This window comes from Manis pentadactyla, chromosome 11, assembly GCF_030020395.1.
Source record: "Manis pentadactyla isolate mManPen7 chromosome 11, mManPen7.hap1, whole genome shotgun sequence".
Lineage (NCBI taxonomy): Eukaryota > Metazoa > Chordata > Mammalia > Pholidota > Manidae > Manis > Manis pentadactyla.
In genome coordinates, this window is record NC_080029.1 from 10,942,860 (window position 1) to 10,962,644 (window position 19,785).

Sequence of the window (19,785 nt, forward strand, 5' to 3'; positions counted from 1 at the left end):
TCATTCGCCCTAAGTTGCTGCTTTGATTTGATAACATATAAACATGAACAACATAGGACCTGGGGCTTGTTTGGTTTTTAATAAATATATGTCTTTACATTTAAATCTAATGTTTACTTCTTAGTTATTAGCTATACCAATATTCATCAACTGTCAACTCTTACTGTCCAACTAGGCCACCAGGGTCATTTAATTTTTATTTAGTGTAAATTTATAAATAAATTTAGGTCATTAATTTTATTTAGAACCAGTAACACCAAACATGCTCCAGGTGTTCTGAACCAGAGCGGAATTTGCCACCTGGGGTCTTGTAAGCCAATCTGCAGCAGGCCTCACCACTCACGCCTTTGTAGTAATTCATGTTAGCAATAGTTAAGACCACAGGCCAGGTATTCACCAAATGAGGCTATGACAGGCAATTTGCTATGGTATCATAAATAATTTTGAAATTAATTTTAGTTGATTTATTTTATACCCCCTAGTTTCAGAAAGGGCTCATGACAATGTCTAAAGGCACGTAAATATAACCCAGCAAGATAAAAAAATTTATATAAGTATGTGAGGCAAATGTAGCATTGGAAAAATAAAGATGGGGCCTCACAGGGATATCTTCTTCTTACCTGTGTATTGTAAGCCCCTGTATTCACTTATTGCCCCAGGAGGCTTTAAATTGGGCCAGTAATGGAACAGCATTTGCACAGCTGGAGGTTTCACCGGTGAAGGCCCATAGGCTATCACGTACAAAAGATCCTAAAGGAGACAGCAAACATGTTTTGACTTAGCATCACCAAATGAAAATAAAAGTACCTCATTCAATATTACCAAAGCAGTGAAAATTCCAGTGGAGGGGCTGAGGTAGTTAATTTCCCTGGAATCTCATCATCAAGGTGTGCTGCTCAGAGTAGATCATTTTAAAATATTATTTTTCATATTTATTTATTGTTCCTATAAATAAGTCCCCCAGGAAGAGGTAAAAAATACACTATCTTTTAACAAATTCTTCTCTACTCAGAATAATGTTAAAGGAAGTTCTAGAATAGCATAAGCCAGTTTTCTAAACACTGAATTTTAAAAAATATTTTCCTAAAACACATTTCTTAACAATTCACGTCTCCTGTATAAATGACAGGTGTTCAAGAACATTTCTAATTAAATAAAATTATAATATAGGATTTGCTAAATTCCAAGAATAAGAGAGATATCTGATTACTTTTTCTATCAAGCCACTGTGTTCTTCAAGTATCATTTCTGCTCTAGGTGATAGTTAACCAGTAAGGAAAGAATTCTAGGTTCTGCCACACCAAAATAACAAGACATCAATTCATTTGACCTAAACAACAGCTTAATGGGCAAACAATTTTTACTATATTATATAAATTAAGCTTATGGCTGTGAGTTAAATGTGGCACAAAACTTACTTTCCAGACCTCCTGCTTATATTTCATGAGACATTCCAATAACTGACAATGATACACTGCAGGGAAGAAAATGTAATTTGAACATGAAATGTAAATACCAGATAAAAAATACTTTGAGATATAATAAATTACATCAGTATGACTTTTCACTCTAATCATTAAATTAAAAATTACTTATTTCCACTTTTCATACTTTTCAAAAATCATATAAATCCTTGACTTTCCTAAGCTTTTTTTCAAGATCCTTCATCTTATTAACAAAAGAAATATTAAGAAAAATCCCTAGTAATCATACTTCTATAACACAAACTTATATAAATGTAATCAAGAACTAATAGGGAAAAAATAGCCTAATAGGATCATCACAAAAGCATGCATTTATTGAGCATTCATTAGGAACCAGGTATCGTGCTAAGAGCTTTATATATATTATCCATAACCATCATGTTGCAGTTAGGAACCAGGCTTAGTTTCCTACCTTGCCCAAGGTTGGACAAACAGCAAATAATAGACTGATGGACTAGAACAGGAGTCTTATATCATTTCATCACCAATTCCATCTTGCTGAGTGGTTCTTAAAAGCTACACATCAGCAAGCTTCCTCTATTTGCCTGTGTTTGCTTGGGAAAGAAAGATACTTTCACCCTAATAGATACCTGTGTTAACCTTCGCTGATCCATCTCCCAACATTCTCCTGGCACTGACACAGGTTTCACTATAGTCACCAGTAATCTCTGTGCCACCCAACTCAATGGGCATTCAGCCTGCCTCCTGGGACTTTCAGCAGCATTTGGTACTGCTGACCACTGTCTCCTTCACTCTCTTCCCTCAACTTCAAGACTAACCCTCTCCTATTACCTGTGGCAGACACTCCTGTTGCTACTCAACTGCTATCAACAACCCTTTCTGCCTTTTCCACCTCACAATACACAGACTCCAAAGCAAGGTACCTTCCCAGACCCCCTTACAGCTAGAGATGGCCATGGGGCTCACTTCTGACCAGTAAGACCTAAGAGAGAACCCACGGAGGGGGGAGAGGGAGCTTCAGACATGTTTTCTCTCTGATAAAAGTAAAGAGGAACAGCATACTCTAATTACCTGACTGCTCATATCACCTGTTTGTGGATGTGTGTGTAAGAATATAACCTCCACTGTGGCAGCCAACTTATAAACATGAGGGGAAGTCCGAGAGAAACACAAAGGTGCCATCTCAGCCCCCTGATCCTGTGGTGCTATCTCCAAGACTTCCTACCAAGTAAACAACAAACATTCTTGTAGATTAAAGCTTCTGTTAATCAACCAAACACAACTAACAGATACAGCCTGTCTCTCTCCTAGACAAGCTCACCCTCATCCACTCGGCCATTATCCACTGGAGTTCCTGAAGGCCTGATCATAAAGCCACTCCACTTTTCATTCTATGATCTCTCCTAAGCAATCTCACACTCATATAAAACTTACTTTACCATCTACAATTTAGTAAAGGTCTTGGGACAATTATATGTAGGTTCAAGGTTCATTACCTCCAGCCCAGAGCTCTGTCTTGAGCTCCAGACTCATACACAACTTCCTAATTACTACCACCTTTTTTTTTCTTTAAGTAAGCTGATTCATTTGCATTTTTGTGTTCGGGACATATAGAATTATTACTGAGGGTATGGGTGGGTTTTCCAGTTGTATTGAGATATAATTAGTCCAAGGTGTACCCCGTCCTCTTAAATGTCTTAAAAATGCCTTGAACACATGTCCAAAATGGATCTCATGAGCTTCCCTCAGAATCCTGGTCTTTTTATTCCACTGGCTCCTCTCAGCAAACAGAACCACCATGTATCCAGTTATACAACCCAAAAATCCACATTCAGTATGTTACCAATTCCTATCAATTTCTAAACAGCTCTCAGATACATTCATTTTTCTCAGTCTCAATTGCCCCTGCCTTCTACATGCCTGGAAAAATGCAATGGCCTCTTTATGGGTCGATGTATATCCACTGCATAACCACTTCAAGTTCTTCAGTGCCTTCACATTGGACTCAGGGTAAACAAAGGACTCTCAAACAGAAGCCACAACCTCCTGTGTGTTTGGCCCACTGAAGTCTCCAGTCTCAACTCACACAAGGCCAACCTCACTCTGAGCTCCAGCTACACTGACCTTTCCGTTCCACCTGCTTGCCAGGCTCCCTTCTGAACATAAGGTTCTTCTGCCTGAATCCCCAACCCGATACATACCTTATCAGTGCTACTCATCCTTCAGTTCTCCGACTAAAGGGTACTTTCCTACAGAAGCCCTCCCTGATCTCATCAATAAAAGAAAAATCCCCTTTTGCGGGGGTCTTACAGGACAATGTACATCTTTTAAAGCACTGTCACAGCTAAAACTTTACATGTGCTTTTACAATTATTGGATTAATGTCTTATCCTCCCACCATATGATAAGCTTGGTGGGGGAAGGGCAGAGGTCTGTTCTGTTTTGCTAACCATTGTGCCCTCACTGCCTGGTGCACAGTAGATATTCAGTGACTATTACTGAATATATAAATAGCCCTCTGGAACTTGTTCTTAAGCCATCAGTGAATTCTCAAATATAGATGTTCCGGGCCACTTTCTCTTACTCAGTGTCTGCTGTTGTTCGTGTATCTGCTTCATAAACCTGGTTCAGAGTAGTTCACTGACTGTCCCATGAGCACACCTGAACCGTCCCTTTCTTTACACTGCTTCCCCTCCCAGAATGCCCCACTTACCCTACCAATCAAAATGTTATCAATATTTTAAGACCCATACTTTGTTTATATGGCACAAAGCCTTTCCTGATCAATTCAATCCACAGAGGTCTCTCCCTCTGATGAATTAACATTTCTATAGTATTGATTTTGTACTTTTCACATACTACCTTACATGTAAATTAATGATTAATGTGAATATGCCTAATCTTCCCCATTAGACATGAGCTCCACAAGTACCATATCTTACATATCTGTGTGGTTTTCACAATGCCTAGCACAAAGCCACATACATAGGAATTACTCCACGAATGCCTGTTAGTTGAACAAGTCTGTGCTCTATCCTTGACACAAAATAGGCTACAAGGGCCAAGCTGTCACTTGCTGCCTCCCTCAATAAAAGTTCAAATACAATGATGCCCTACCAGTTGGCCCCAGAGAGCCCTCTGGTGGATATTGCCTCACCCACATCACAAGACTGGTTTTGGGTTCCAAATATAATTCCTAGCATAGAAGAGTTGGCTATAAACATCCCCCCATGAGCAGATGAAGACACAGCTTTGGAAATAATGGAAGTAACTCTATGTGATCAATGTGGTTTCCCAATGAAACATTCAACTCCAAGAAGAAAATACCAGATTGTAGAAATCTGCATTACTATTTATTGAGCATTTACAATGTGCCTGTCACTATGCTAAGTAAGCACTTTCTATACACTTAATTCATTAAATCTTCACAAAGCCATTTTAAGGCACTGCAGGAAGAATTACTTTCATTTTATAGGTGAGGAAAATTGGTCTTAGGGAGGCTAAAAGACTTGATCAAGGAGCTGCTAACTGACAATTTGCAGGTAAGCTCTGATGTGAACCCGCATACATCTGACCACAAGCACATTCTTTTACCCATGCTACTTTATTGCCTCCCAACTTAGAAATTCGGACCAAAGCTTCATGATAAGACTGCATTAACTAGACTCCAAATGAAGGGCTTTTTTTGGAACATAATATATATTAAATATAAATGACATTTTGAAGGTCCTTTAAGCCAGGTAGAATGAAATATGAGATAAAACTTTCAAAAATATATGTTTGTTAATTAACCTCCCATAATAATCATAAGGGATTTTTGTATTTAAGGGTGACATCCCAAACTAAGAAGCATTATGATTTTAAAATGAAAAAATCTGTTTTCTCATCTTGAATCAAAAACTCAGTTATAATTTTTATGTAATTATGTAGAAGGTTGAAAAGAGTGCCACCAAGTTTGTTCACTTTTCAAATAAACATTAAATGAAAATAAAAACTGAGTTCATATCTTAGCATGTGACTCCAACAGTCAGCTTCTTTTAGGTCATTTTTCAAAGTTCATCTGCAGTTATACTGATGAATGGAAATCAAACACAGTACATCACAGGAAACCTGTCCAACATAACCGGTGATCAAAGAAATATGAATCATAACAGCGAGATTTTATTCTTCATCTGCCCAACTCTATAAATTTTATGTGAATACTCAATGACCAATTACAGTGTACTTTCACATATAATTAGTGAAACTACTGAAATTTCTTCAAGTCCTTCAGCCCATTAAATCCTCTTTTATGAACTTATTCTAAGAAAAAAATCAGAAATGCAATAAAAGACCTATGTTCAAGGATGCTTGTGTGGCATTAGAGTAGCAAGTTCCTAAAATACTAACAGTGTTTATTTTTAGTTACCAGAATGACAGGTGATTTTTATATTTCCTATATACTTATATACAATCAATTCCCAGTCAATGTTCTAAATTGTGTCCTCAAACATTCTAAAGTTATCACTAGCCAGCAAGATTACTGCTAATAGAAACAGGCAAGGGAAATTTATTTCAATTTGAAAGTTACTGTTTGTAATGCTTCTCCAATTGTCTATCCCCCAAGAGAGGTTCTTCTCACATGAAAACGTCTAGCCTGCTTGTTTGATGTCTTGTTTAAATACTGATTTTGGAATTAGTCAAGCCAACCAAATTTCCACTTACCTGGGTTGGATGTGTACTGCATCGCAATCATTAGCATGGATGATGCAGAGAGGTTAACATGAGCAGGCACGCCTTCTCTCCTTGAGGAACCCACTGAAACCAAAAAAATTTTTGATGAGGCACAATTAATCTTACCACTTACTTACTACACAATTAATATATTTGCTACTTTGCATAGAGCATGAAGAGCTGAGAGAAGAAACTTTGAAGAAAAATAAATCCTAACCAAATCAATGGAATTTTTGCACAAATAAAAACACAAATTTTCTCTAAGGCATACAAATTTTATAGTTATCATCAATAACAAACATTTAGTGAGAATCTACAAGGAGCAGGAGCAATGCCAGACATGATATAATGGTCTTTTCAGAGTTGTACTTAGATGTCATCTCTGCTCCAAAGATGTTTATATCTAGGCAGAAAAGAAAGAAAAAAAAAAAACCAGAATCCTCTATGTACCCAAATAAAAAATCACACTGAAGTTTATCCTAATGAGCAAGTAAAAATAAAAGGTTTTGAATCCAACTTGAATGTATGATCTTTTAGAGATGCAAATGAAATCATAGTTTTCTTATCAATAATTACATACTTATTAATATAGTTACACAAACTTTAAACCATGTATTGTAAGAAGCTGTACATTAATTTAAAAATTATTCTCAACTCTCACATCTCATTAAATAATTTTTATTCAAACCTTCACATGTAACTTCACCATCAGCATCTCCATCACCATGAGAACCACTTTTTTAGTTTTTCACAGCTTACTATCTTCATATCCATCTGAGTTGTTTGAAATAAAGCACTTTTTGAATCTGTGAATAACACTGTTGCTGAACATTTTATCCTGTGCCACAAGTATTCAATTACAAAGCAAGTTGATTTCTTCAAAATTCATCTCAGAGCTGTATAATCATGGCCTCCATGTGATAACCACTTACTACTGCTTGTAGGACATCTTTAAGTGGCTTGTTTATGATGATATCCAACACTATATTAAACTTCTTCCTCTCTTTTTTTCAATAGTATATCAGGAGGTCATTTGGGGTAATATGTTGCCTCCGAAGAGTACTTTATTATTCTAAGCACAGTGATTAAGAGAGTGCCCACAATGGGAGAAAGTTTGTAAGGACTCAAATATCAGATGAATTCCTTCTCACAGATAATTGTAGAATAGGAAGAACCTCTCCTTATAGTCGGGTTTGTATGGCAAATTGTCAAGAAAGCATGAACAGAACAGAGTACAGTGAGTATAACACCTTCAAAAACCCAACTCTCAATTTCCTACGCATAATGGAAAAAACTGTTAACATGGACAACGACAAAAAAGTAGATAACCCTAAAATCTGTTCTTTTAGTTTATTTTTTGTTCAAATACAGTATGTGGGAATAAGATATCACCTCCACCCAAAAAGAATAAGGCAACTTAACATAAAATACATGTATAAAAGAATAATTAAAACACCAATAAAAGATGTCATATAATAAAGTGAGAAGACAAAAAATATTTAACATGATTTTTTTTTTTTTACATAAAGGACTTTGAGCACCATAATGTATGGATGCCTTTACAATGGCTTTATAGAAACAATCAAATAAAACAGGCCTACAATTAAGTTCCATTTACTTGAGCTTGCTTTTATTACTCACTTGCAGGTGGACTGCTAACCCACCAAGCAGGTAGTATTCAGGTAAATAAATTATTCTGGTTATATAGCATAAATAAGTATTAATAATTATACAAAGATGTGGAGATGGTAAAGGTGATTAATCAAGGGATGAGAACTTTGAGCCAGATCCTAAAGAACAAAATGCAGTTGATCAATTCAGCATCTAGGGCCCATGTCTTGAGAGTCTGACTCAGTTTGGGAGCAGGAAAGCTACGTGTTTAATAAGCACATCAAGTGATTCTTTTGCAGCAGAACTCAGACCTCTATTTGAGAAGCAGTTTAGAGGGATAAGAAATAAGAAAGGAAGTGATCAGCAAGGTGTCCTGATGGGAGAGGAATAACTACATGTCCCCTGTGTTTTTCGTTTAAGGGAAAAAAAGAAAGTCTAGTCTCTGACATACTCAAGGAAAAACTATTTTACGTGTATGTATCCATTCTTTTTGGGACAAGACTTTGCACCTTTGTTTAAGTTCATCTCAATCTTTTTAATAACAAGTGTTTCTAAAAAGTGAAAACTACCATTAAGGGAGGCTGAGAACCACTGTGTCTGCAGTCCTTTAAAAGTGGGAGAGATGCCCAAATGTCTCAGATGATTTAGGTGAAGTCTACTTGGAGAACAGCCCAAATGGCTCAGTGACCTTTGGATGTCCCTTCTACACCTACAGATCCATGCTCTCCCTCAAGTACGGTCCACCACAAAGCCAAAGTGTTCCCCTGGCTCAAGTCCTAGGAAATTGGCGCCGATACTTATACAAACAGGCGGTCCCTTGCAATTTCCTAGCCTTCTACCAGACTGAATAAGATTACCACAATTCTGATTAATAAACATGCACAGGCACATTTCATCTATTGAACCTTGTTAAAAAGGCATGATGTAAACAGATGTGAAGTTTGTCCCCGTGAGAGCGTGTAAAACTGAAGGGAGGAAGAAGAGAACTAATCAAAATAAGAAAATTTTACATTTAATATTGTGTTCCGGAAAAACGATTAAAAGTTTTAAGACCTATTCCCTCATCCTCCCAGCATCACTGATCAACCGTTATCACCATGTCCTCTCTCTACGAGCAATTACAATTCCTTAATCTGTTCCTGCAGCTCATACTATTATTTACAGCTCTTACAGGATCCTCACCAAAAATAAAAATTAAAAAGTATAAGGGAAAAGCCATTTTATAGAAGAGAAATCAAATTATTTGCATGAGAGCACCAACTTAATTATTAGGACCACAACCCAACTCACTTCTTCATAGAAGCTCATGCTCTAGCCACTTATTCATTCAATAAGTTTTTTTTTTTTTCAGTACTTCCTGTGTACCAGATACTCTTCTAGCTCTGGAGACACAGCCATGAACAAGATAAGTAAGTTTTTGCCCTTATGGAGCTTAAATGCTACAGCTGGATATCCAATATGGTAGCCACCAGCCACATATGACTTATTTCTATTTTAAGTCAATTAAAATTCAATTGTTAGAATTTCAGTTCCTCAGTCTCACTAGACACATTTCAAGGGCTTATTGGCCACATGTGGCTAGTAGCTACAGTACTGGACAGCACAGAATTTTATAGAACAATTCTATCAGCTCAGAAAGTTCTGTGCACGGCACTGTTATAGAGGAACAGGCAAATAAACACCTATGAGAAAATACACAGGGGGATGGGCATAAAGTCAGGGGAGGTCCTGTTTTAGCCTGAGGATAAGGAAGTGCATCTCGAAAGATGTGATACTTCTGCTGAGACCTAAGGGAGTAGGGAGGCAAGACAGATGACCACTGGAAGATGGGCTTTTTGAGACAGGACAAAACCTGGAGTCAAAGCCAAAGCTCGCGCCTTGATGAAACCACAGAAAGGCCAGCGCACGTCACAGAGTGCCCAGCGTAGTGAAGAAGCGGTCGGTGGGCAGGGGCCGGAACTCGGAGGCCCCGTGGGCTGGAAAGGACACTCTACTTGACCTGTGAGAGTGACCGGAAGCTACCGGGCACTTTGGAAGGGGGAAGCAACGTGATCCGATTTACATGTTTGGAGGACAGCTCTGATTTTTTGGTGGAGGACAACGGTAGGAGGGCTAAGAGTAGAAGCAGGAAGATCAGTTCAGCAGCTACTGGACTGGTCCAGAAGAGAGAGAGATGGTGGTAAGGAGTGGTCTGAATTGGAAAATATTTCAATAAACCCCACTAGCCTTACACTTTTGCAAGGAGTAGAAGTATGGGAGTCATTTGGGAAGAAGAAACACATTCTGATGCCTAGTCTACCATACCACAGAACCACTTCCTATGCTTTGCTGGACTGCACAGCCTAGGTTAGTAAGTGGTCTCTGTGTAAGCAGAGAGGTAACTGTGTTCCATGTGATAGGGTTTGAGCATAAGATACCTAAGCTTTCAGAAGGGCATGTCAGTTCAACATAATGGGAAGACCAAGACAATATGACCAAGACATAGACTGTTGTAAGTCTATGCAGCATTTAAATATTTGCAGACTTGTGGATCAGTACTGCAGAAGTGTTCTATCAGGTTCTAAGATCAAAACCAGTCATAACAATTACTGTTTATTATCCAACAAATGCTAGGGGAAAAAATACCAAGCCCCAGAGAATGGCCCCTTATCTCAAGCCACATTTAAGATGATAAAATTTCAGGAAAACATGTGAATTGGAGCAGAATTTTGGAAGTAGTTGCAATGGGATTTGACACATCTATCATTTAATTATGGGTTTGGTCTATTGTACACTTGTTAACACTATACAATATTCAGAAGACATTCTTATGTTATCTCATAGTCTTCACAACAAACATGGGATATAGACAGGGAGGTTATGATTTGTTATAATTTTACAGCTGATGAGATTAAGAGATTTGCCAATAAAGCAACCTAAGTGTCCATCACTAAATGAATGGATAAAGATGTGGTACATATATGTGATAGAATATTACTCAGTCATAAAGAAGAATGAAATCCCTCCATCTGCAACAACAGGGATGGACCTAGAGGGTATTACACTAAGCGAAATAAGTCATACAGAGAAAGACAAATACTAAATGATGTCATTTATATGTGGAATCTAAAAAAATAAATAAAGCAGAAATAGACTAACAAACACAAACAAACTGGTGGTTGCCATGGAGGGGAAGCTTCCAGAGGGGGCTGGACAAAATATGTGAAAGGGATTAAGAGGGACAAATTTCCAGTTACAAAATAAATAAGTCACATGCATGAAAAGTACAGCATAGGGAATATAGTCAATAATATTATAATATCTTTGTATGATAACAAATGGTAACTACATAATCCATAAGGTGAGCATTTTGCAATGAATATAGTTTTGAATCACTACATTGTACACCTGATATATGCTGTAATATAATATTGTATGTCAATTATACTTCAATCTTTTTTTAAAAAAAGGAGATTTGCTAGTAGTTGAAGGGCAGCAATTCAGCCCTTCTGTATTCCTATTCTAAAACATTTCTTCAATTCAACAATAAGGCTCTTCAAGTATAGTAACACTTAAGTTATAAAAATAATCATTTGCTAATAAAACAGATTTTATAGAGAGATTATTTAAATATCATCAATATGTTGCATTGGTTTTTTGACTTTTTTCTATATATTTATTTATTAATTCTTGAAAGATCATAGAAACATAACATGCAACTTCTGTAGTAAGACAAAAAAATGACCCAGGATCAATGGCCTGGAACAGATATTCACTTAAGTCACATGCTTTTAAGTCAATGCAAAGATCTGAGTGCACCTTTATTTTTCCTGAGGGTAAATGACTTTTTGAGGAAATTTAAATTAGAAAAACACCCTAAATGAGATGGCAGAGTCCAGGGTACCAAGACACACAGGCAGGGTCTCTCACTGACAGTATTATCCAGCTTCATTATCATCTCTGAAATAACATAGCCTACATCAGTTTATGTTCATTTAGGATGAAATGTATCATCTTTCCCAACATGCATATTTCAATTCATTTCACAAATCACAGATCCTTTATTGGGAAAAGAGAGGTTTCCATGGTGAAATGCTAATGACTTTTCAATTCTTAGAAACTCCTTTAATATTTTTTTAATAAACAAAGCATATATTGCACATACTTGGAAGAAAAAGAAATATACCTTATTTATGGAAGGAGTCAAAAAGAAAACGTTTGGTCAAAGGAAATTGTTATAATAAATGGCAGTTTGCTCTTAGCTCCTCAAAAGGAGTTATTTAAAATAAAAACACAGTATTTGGTTTATTGACAAAAATGACATGAAGAACATAACTGATATACAGGTAGGGCTCTTAAACTGAATTAGCTCCAGTACCTTATTAGATCCACTTCAGAGCTCAGAACTTAATCTTCCAGGTCCTTAATGATATAATCCTCTAACACCTGAAAAACTGCCCGTGTTTTACCTTTGACCTCAGGAACACCATACCAAAGAGATAAGAAGCCTTTTGTCTTAAAGACCTTATCCAGTACTCAGAAAATGCAACATCCTTCTTCCTAACATCTCAGGTTTGAAATAAAAATATTCTGAAGGAAGTTAAATGCTCCTCTCTTGTTTTGGCCAAAATTTCTAGACACTGAAACAACTTCCAAAAATAGAAACAACGTGGATACAAGCAACAGACACACATTCTCACATCAATTCATTTTAACATGATTTATCTGGAACCTAAACCCCTCTATTTTTGGGTCTGCATCTTTGTATCCTCTTTGCAAGGAGCCCAAGTGCAAAAGAAACTCCTGAATTGTTTAATAGAATGTGGTTTTTAAGGTTAGCCCTGCAATTTATTTCAAAGATTTAAAGATGACAAAGATTGGCTACTCTTGAACCACAGGAAAGGAGCCAAGAAATGACAGTCAGAACTGAGACTGAAACCAGAGCAACAAAATAAATGAAGCAGATCAACAACTGGGTTAGAGGAAGTTACGTGCCTCTTGCATAAAATAAGATTGATGTTATTTAACCTAGAATTATTTACACCAGAAATAACCTTAGAGATGGAACATTTTTTCCAAACCCCTCCTTTACAGTAGAAAAAAAATGGAGTCCCAGAGACATAAGCGACTTGTTCAAACCCTTAACTAAACATCAAGTTACTCCACTAATAAGCACTAAAATTCACACAAATTTTGTACACTCAACTTACTATTTTCTCCTCCTCAATTGCCAAGGTTCACACATTTAAGTAGGCAAGGGAGTAACTACAAGGCATGTCTGGGATCTGCATTTCTAATTAAACACAAGTTAATCATCAATAAACAAATTGTTTCTTAAGCTATCGCAATGCTTGATCAGCCTCAAGGACAACTTCAGAGACCTGATATATTCGATGCCTCTCCCAAAATTATTAACCTTTTCCTAATAAATAGGGATACAATGAATGAGACTAATAGAAAGATGCAGACTCATCTGATAGTCTTAAAAAACAAAAAAGAATTCCTGTGCCTAAGTGTAACAGTTAACATACTTATAATAAAAATATGGCTAAATTCTAAGACTGTATCCACAAACAGGTCCTTGCTTGTAAGGTTGCACAGAATAAAAACAGAGAACGATGAAAGATTCTATTACTTGAATGGTATAATCAGTCTGCTAATTTTTCTGAATTGTTATGTAATTTAGGCAGCAAATTCTTTGCTTAAAAGACATGAAAATTGTAATTCCATAGCTAAAATTAAATTTGATTGTAAAGTAAGTAAATGTAGTCCAAAGGTACATATGTTTACCAATTGCTATTACAGTGTGACAATTTTAATGAAGATCATAAGCACATAACATTAAAATGGTGAAAAACGATCCTTAGGAATTTAATGTGACCAATAAAGGTATTTTTATAGAACAAAATCTGAGAGAAGGACAGAAGTAAACTAACACTTACTAAATACTAGGCATTAGCCTAGTTATCACCTTACCAACGTTTCGGGTTAATCACCTCAATTATCAGTGACCCCACGACGCCACTACCATTATTATTATTATTATTATTGCTACTATTATTATTATTATTATTTTACAGGTAAGAAACAAAGGGTAGGTAACTTGCCTAAAGTCACACAGCTAGTAGGTAGCAGAGCTCTGATTTGAATCTAGACCTGTTTGACTCTTAAACCCATAATCTTTTCAGATAACCTACTGAAATGTAGATAAATTTATAATCCATTTCTTTAAAATATATTTGAAGGATTTCAGTCATAAAAACCACAATCCAACTTTTTTTTCCTCTTTGCTCTCATGTCTGGAAAGCATGAAAAATTAAGTCTATAAAAGTGAAAATCAAATTCAGATCAGTTCCCTGTTTATAATACAACCTTGCACATGAGTCACAGGCCTTAGCTCTTGTCACTGTTTTCATAAACTTTCACTCACTTTATCATCACAACACCCCTGAGAGAGAAAGCTGATGCTATCATCATTCTGGAGATGAGGTTTCAACTATGTGAGTTGCCCATAAAGAAAAAGAAAAAGAAAAAAAAAAAAAAAGAGTCCCAGAGACATAAGTGACTTGTTCATAAATTAATCCACTAATAAGCACTAAAATTCACACAAATTTTGTACACTCAACTTACTATTTTGTCCTCCTCAGTTGCCAAAGTGACAAAATATACCACAGTTTATATTACAGTGTTGTATTATAGTGTTATCTGTTATATATACATATTATATTATGGTATCTATATTATAGTATTATTTATTATGGTTTATTATAGGAAATATAGACTGTGCCCTGTGTTCTTTCTTCCTATTCTCTAAGATTAAACTATGTGAATAAAACAATTCTAAGATATAATCATCTTTCATTTCTTTCATTTTCATCATAATATTCATGTTGAAATGACTGAATTTAAATCATAGTAAAAATGATTCCATTAAAATCTTGAAAATCAATAGCCTAAAAACAGCAAAACCAATTTCCATTCATACAATACATAAAAATAATCCAGTTTTGGGTAAGACTGAACTTACATATAGCCATTGGTAGAAAAGATGTGCTAAGATATTCAATAATATCCTTGTGCAGGAATGGAGGGAAGGTAGCCAACGTTGATATCATCGTGTAGGGCAAAGTACTCAGAATATCATCATTGAGAAAGGGTAGCAAACATGTAGTTGTATAAAATATCGACTGTCCAAGATCTAAAAAACAAAATTGAGTAATCAGTCACTGAATACTTGGCCATTTAACAAAATGTGCTAATTTTACATTTTAAGTTTTTATGAACTGCTTTAAATTATAAGCAACTATTGTCCCCTTCCTATTAAGAGTTCAAAAACACACTGCTCAGTATAGTACGTATTTAGTATTTGCTCAATAAATGACTGATAAATGACTGCATTAAAAAATATAAATACCTACTACATGACGTTTTCCTCAACACACGATCAATCTTCAGTAATAGTCTGTATTCATATTATTCCTTGATTTCATAAATTAAAAGCACTTCCCATAAGATAATGAATCCTGAACTATCCTCCAGCATTCTGACCTCCATTATATTTTGCACAAGATAACTGTGGCAAAAGATGTTAAATTATATTCCCACTGGAAGTTTTAGAAAAGTCAAGGACAGGACTGGAAATAAAACCAGGCTATTTCTGCTCCATCAACCAAACCACAATCTTCCTGCGCCTGGAGTCCTGGACAATGAGGTAATATGCATCTTCCAGCACAGAGGCTGGGAAGAAATGAAGCATGCACCAAAGAAATGAAGCCATAACTGATAGTGCATGACCCTGTGCATTTAGTTATCAATCATCACAGAAGGGCACGCTACTTAATAATAATCTTTCTACCAACATCTTTAAATCAACATCTAAAAAAGGAGTACCTACCTCACTTCATTACAAGGATTGTTAGGAGGTTAAACGAGAAAAATGTAAATGTTTAACACAGCACATGATGTGTGCTCCACAAAGATTAGCCATTATCATTAATATTAATATTGTTACTATTATTACCTGCACGTGGAGTAAAAATAGAGCTCATTAAAAAACCATAACTGTTAAGCTTTAGAAGGCATGTAGTCTAAATTCCATTATATTGAATGTATATTTTTATATTCTTGGACTCACAATACATAGATCATCCACCAAGACTTAACAATGAAGACTGATCATTTTCATATCCATTAGAAAAGAAAATTATTAGACTCATTTGCAGATTAGTCTTGTTAGTGCTATTCTGCAGCGGATTAACCTTGTTAGTGCTATTTTGATGCCTAATGCTATTTCTGATTATCATTGAATTAAAACATGATCTCAACAAGCTGACATCAACTGACGACAGAAGATGTGGCCAGACTGCACACTGGGAAGCAGGGGTCAGTCGACCTCGGGCTCAGATTGACAAAACAGAAGATTCACAGGTACTTTACTGAGAATTGACTGAGGCTGAGCATAAAAGACCCCTTGGCCGCATCTTAGCCTTGTTACAGGACATTAACAAGGAAAGGGGCTTGAGAGCCCACTTGGAGTATCATTCATATGAGGAAACAGGCCTGGAGAAGGGAAGTGATTGCCCAAGATCACCTGAGAGTGAGAGGGCTGAACTGTGACAACAAATGCAGCTCTTCCCAGGACACCACACTGCCTGATGTGAGGACACAGCCTCCAGCCCTCGTGCAGTGGCTCTCAGACTCGGTGTACGAAAGAACCGCCCAGAGAGCTTATTAGAAATTCAGATCCTCAGGACCCACCCTTCGGTGATTCTTATTTAGCAGTCCAAGTTTGGGACCCAGAATTCCATGTTCCAAGCTCCCTTGATGATTCTGGTGTTCAGATCACATGGAGAAACACTGCTGTACTGCTTTTTAACCTCTAAGGGATAGTCTAGTGAGATTTTTCCTATCTTCTAAGCTGTTATGCAGAACAAGGACACAGAATATAGATAAAAATGAAGAGTAAAGTCACAAAACAGCTGTGGGTGTAAAGCAAGAATACAAATACCCCCCCTGAAATTGTCATAATTTACAGATTTATTGCAATTAAATTATGAGTTAACACACTGAATACTCTTAATCAAGAGGCTCAGAAGATGCAGGACAACTGCCCTAACCCAGTGGTCCATCCCTTCCCATGATGACCTCAGGACTGGCAGCCACAAAGAAGAGGCACTGCAGAGCTCACCACCATGGGAAGCTCGGGCAGGCTTATGCTCAAAGGCATCTCCTTCAAAGTTCTGAGCTGGGACAGATTCACAATAAAAGCGACTAGGCTTAAAACAGCTACAGAATTATACGACGAGCAAATTTACAAATTTCTACATTTTTTAATATTCACTATAACACAGAATCATAAATATAAGGAGAAACAAATTTAATGATCGTTATTTCATCATTTTTATGAACACAGATTTTTTAATTTTTTAAAATTAGGAATACATCTTACTAAATAAACCATTAAGCATTCTCCTAGGAGAGTTAGCCAGAACTAAAAGGCAAAATAACCCCCACCACCCACCCATCTTCCAAATTCCAATTTTTCTGTACAGTGAAACTTTGGTTATCATACTTCCAGAGACCAAATTATCAGTGCTTTAAAGTTAAGACAACTGGTGTTTTAAAATTCATTTCCTGTAAAAACCCCTTTTCTTACTACATACTTTTCCATCTGATTCTCACAAATATAATAGTGAATGGCTAAGCAGTAGATGTGATTGCACTTCTTTTCATGGGTTGGAAGAATTTGGTAAGCAAACAAAATACTGAAATTGACTGAAGACACAAGGAGCAAAGGACAAGAGTTTAAAAAAGCAGCATGCTCTTAGGCTTCTGCCCTAAAGCACCATTAATACTACATACTGTATGCCATTCACACCATAAACACCGCTGTACACTGGACCACTTGGCCAACATTTTGTAATAACTACTGATGGTTAAATTTAGAAGAGTTCCTAAATACCTCTTCTTATCTAACCTCCTGGGTTTAAAGACAAGAAAAGTGAACCTCAGACAGATTCTGTGATTTACCCCCCGAAAAATCACAGAATTAGTCAGTGAATTTGACCTGCCCTTCAAGCTCCACCTCTTACATATTCTAGGGGGCAAGCTTTTAAATCTTAGCTATCAAAGCATAATTTCAACAACAATCTCCATGATAAGCAGACCAGGGAAGAAGAGATCAGTTCCTATTAAAATCTTCATCCTTTCTCCAGCCCATTCATCCCCAGTGCAGGTCCACTGGCCATAAAACAGTGAGAAATTATAGGGTGGGCAACACCACAATTTAATTGTCAGTGTAAGAAAGGCTTTAGCCACAAAAGACCTTTCAAGCAATTGATTACCATAACACCAGCATCCATAAGCATACATGTACCCTTTCAAAAGTTTCAATTAAATGCTCACCATGTTGGCCATGCTGTAGTAAAGGAACTAGATCCAGGAGAGTCACCAAAGTCACGTAGAGGCCTTGATAGTCCAAAGAAGGGTAGTCTGACAAGTGAGCATCACGACTTTGCAGGCCACGTTCAGAGGGAGCATCTCGCAGGACGCTGTAAAGGAGGGAGCGAGTAACAGTAGGGTTGATGGAACTGACCTGCGGTCTTAGAGATGGGGTGAGTGGGAATGGCACAGGAAAAAGACACATGGTCATGGGCACTGTCAAATTGGAGGCATCTTGGTTTTCCTTCTTCCCTGTGCGGGACAAAATGCTGTTGGGGGGACAAAGAAAAAAAAGAGACAACAAAGACACAAAGAACAGCACATTACATTGAAATGACACTCTAAAACAAATAATAAAACACCAGATACATCCCACATAAGATGCAATTGCCAAACCAGCAGCATCTACAATCTACTACGGGTCGCAGAGCTTTGTGCTCAGATACCAATAATGCTAGGGGTTTTGGGTTGTTGTTTTTTTGTGGAAGTTGCATTGCATCTCATGTGTTATCTGGTTAGTAAGGAGCAAAAATATAAAAATGCATGTTTCAGTGCCAAACCCATGTTTCACAGTTTACAGATTTGGAGAAGGAGAGGTTTCCTGGAAGGAAAACAACAGCTTTGTCTAATGAGTTAAGGCTTTTATTCCTAATTAAAAGGAGCTTTCAAAGCAAAGGAAGTTTTTCAGCAAGACTGTCTTAATCAGATAAATAAAAACTTGCAAAATATAGGTATGGCACTTGCAGAAACATGTTTTAGCAAAGAATAAACATGTGTGTTTATTAAGAAAGTCTTAAAAATCACATGTTTATTGCATCAAAATAATGTCTATATGTATATTATGATACTGTTTCATGACATTCTGTCAGTATCATTTGAGATAATGAAGTTTAAACAGGCATATGAATTTAGAAATAATACATATTTCTAAAATGTTAGCTAAACTACATTGGGAAAGCTATAAAATAAGATATAGTAGATGGTCCATAGCATGTTTGTGAACTAATGGTAATGGTTATTTATGTGTGCTTTTTTAGTTTTGCATGTTGGGGAGGAAACATTTTATTTTATGAATACAAACAGTGGTTTATTAAATAGTTACCTTCAAAATTCTAAAGACTAAGCAAGTCGTATCTGTCATACAGCTGCACATCATACGGTAAGATCTCCTATCACTGCTGCTACTTACGTTATTATTCAACAAAACTCACTAAAAACTAAAGGAAAGATCATTTAGGAAGTTATAAAAAGTTTAATGGGAATAAAAACTAAATTCTAAAAATAGATGGGCTTACTTTTAGCCTTAAGTTTTAAATTAAAACCTTTTAGTAAAAGCAATAAAGGAGAGAAGTTCATTTTAAAAATCAAAGAAATGACTGCTTAGCCAAATGTTTAGGTTTTTAAAATTAGATTATGCTATTTATCATTAAAGGCAATTGCTACACATTATAGTGATAATATCTGCCGCACTAACCAGGTGCTTTTATATAGTACACTTATATTTTAATCAAGATAGATGACAATTTATAAATTCTTCATTACACAAATATAACCTTGTTTTACACTTACTCTGTGCATCAAACATTACTAAGTTCTT

General features: G+C 36.4%; 1 protein-coding gene across 6 annotated transcripts in view; it reads right to left on the bottom strand.

Moving 5' to 3' along the window:
* Positions 1 to 19,785, bottom strand: part of UNC79 (unc-79 homolog, NALCN channel complex subunit) — a 249,130-nt gene that overhangs the window by 172,087 nt on the left and 57,258 nt on the right. For 5 of the 6 annotated variants that reach the window (XM_036882400.2, XM_036882395.2, XM_036882398.2 and 2 more), the window contains exons 3-7: positions 18,153 to 18,457; positions 14,776 to 14,946; positions 6,150 to 6,242; positions 1,419 to 1,474; positions 621 to 750 (exon numbers count right to left, since the gene is read on the bottom strand). In XM_036882400.2, coding sequence (XP_036738295.2) covers positions 621 to 750; positions 1,419 to 1,474; positions 6,150 to 6,242; positions 14,776 to 14,946; positions 18,153 to 18,399 — 697 coding nt within the window. In that variant the 5' untranslated portion in view covers positions 18,400 to 18,457. The remainder of the gene's footprint in view (positions 1 to 620; positions 751 to 1,418; positions 1,475 to 6,149; positions 6,243 to 14,775; positions 14,947 to 18,152; positions 18,458 to 19,785) is intronic. The other variant, XM_036882399.2, reaches the window with a different exon arrangement.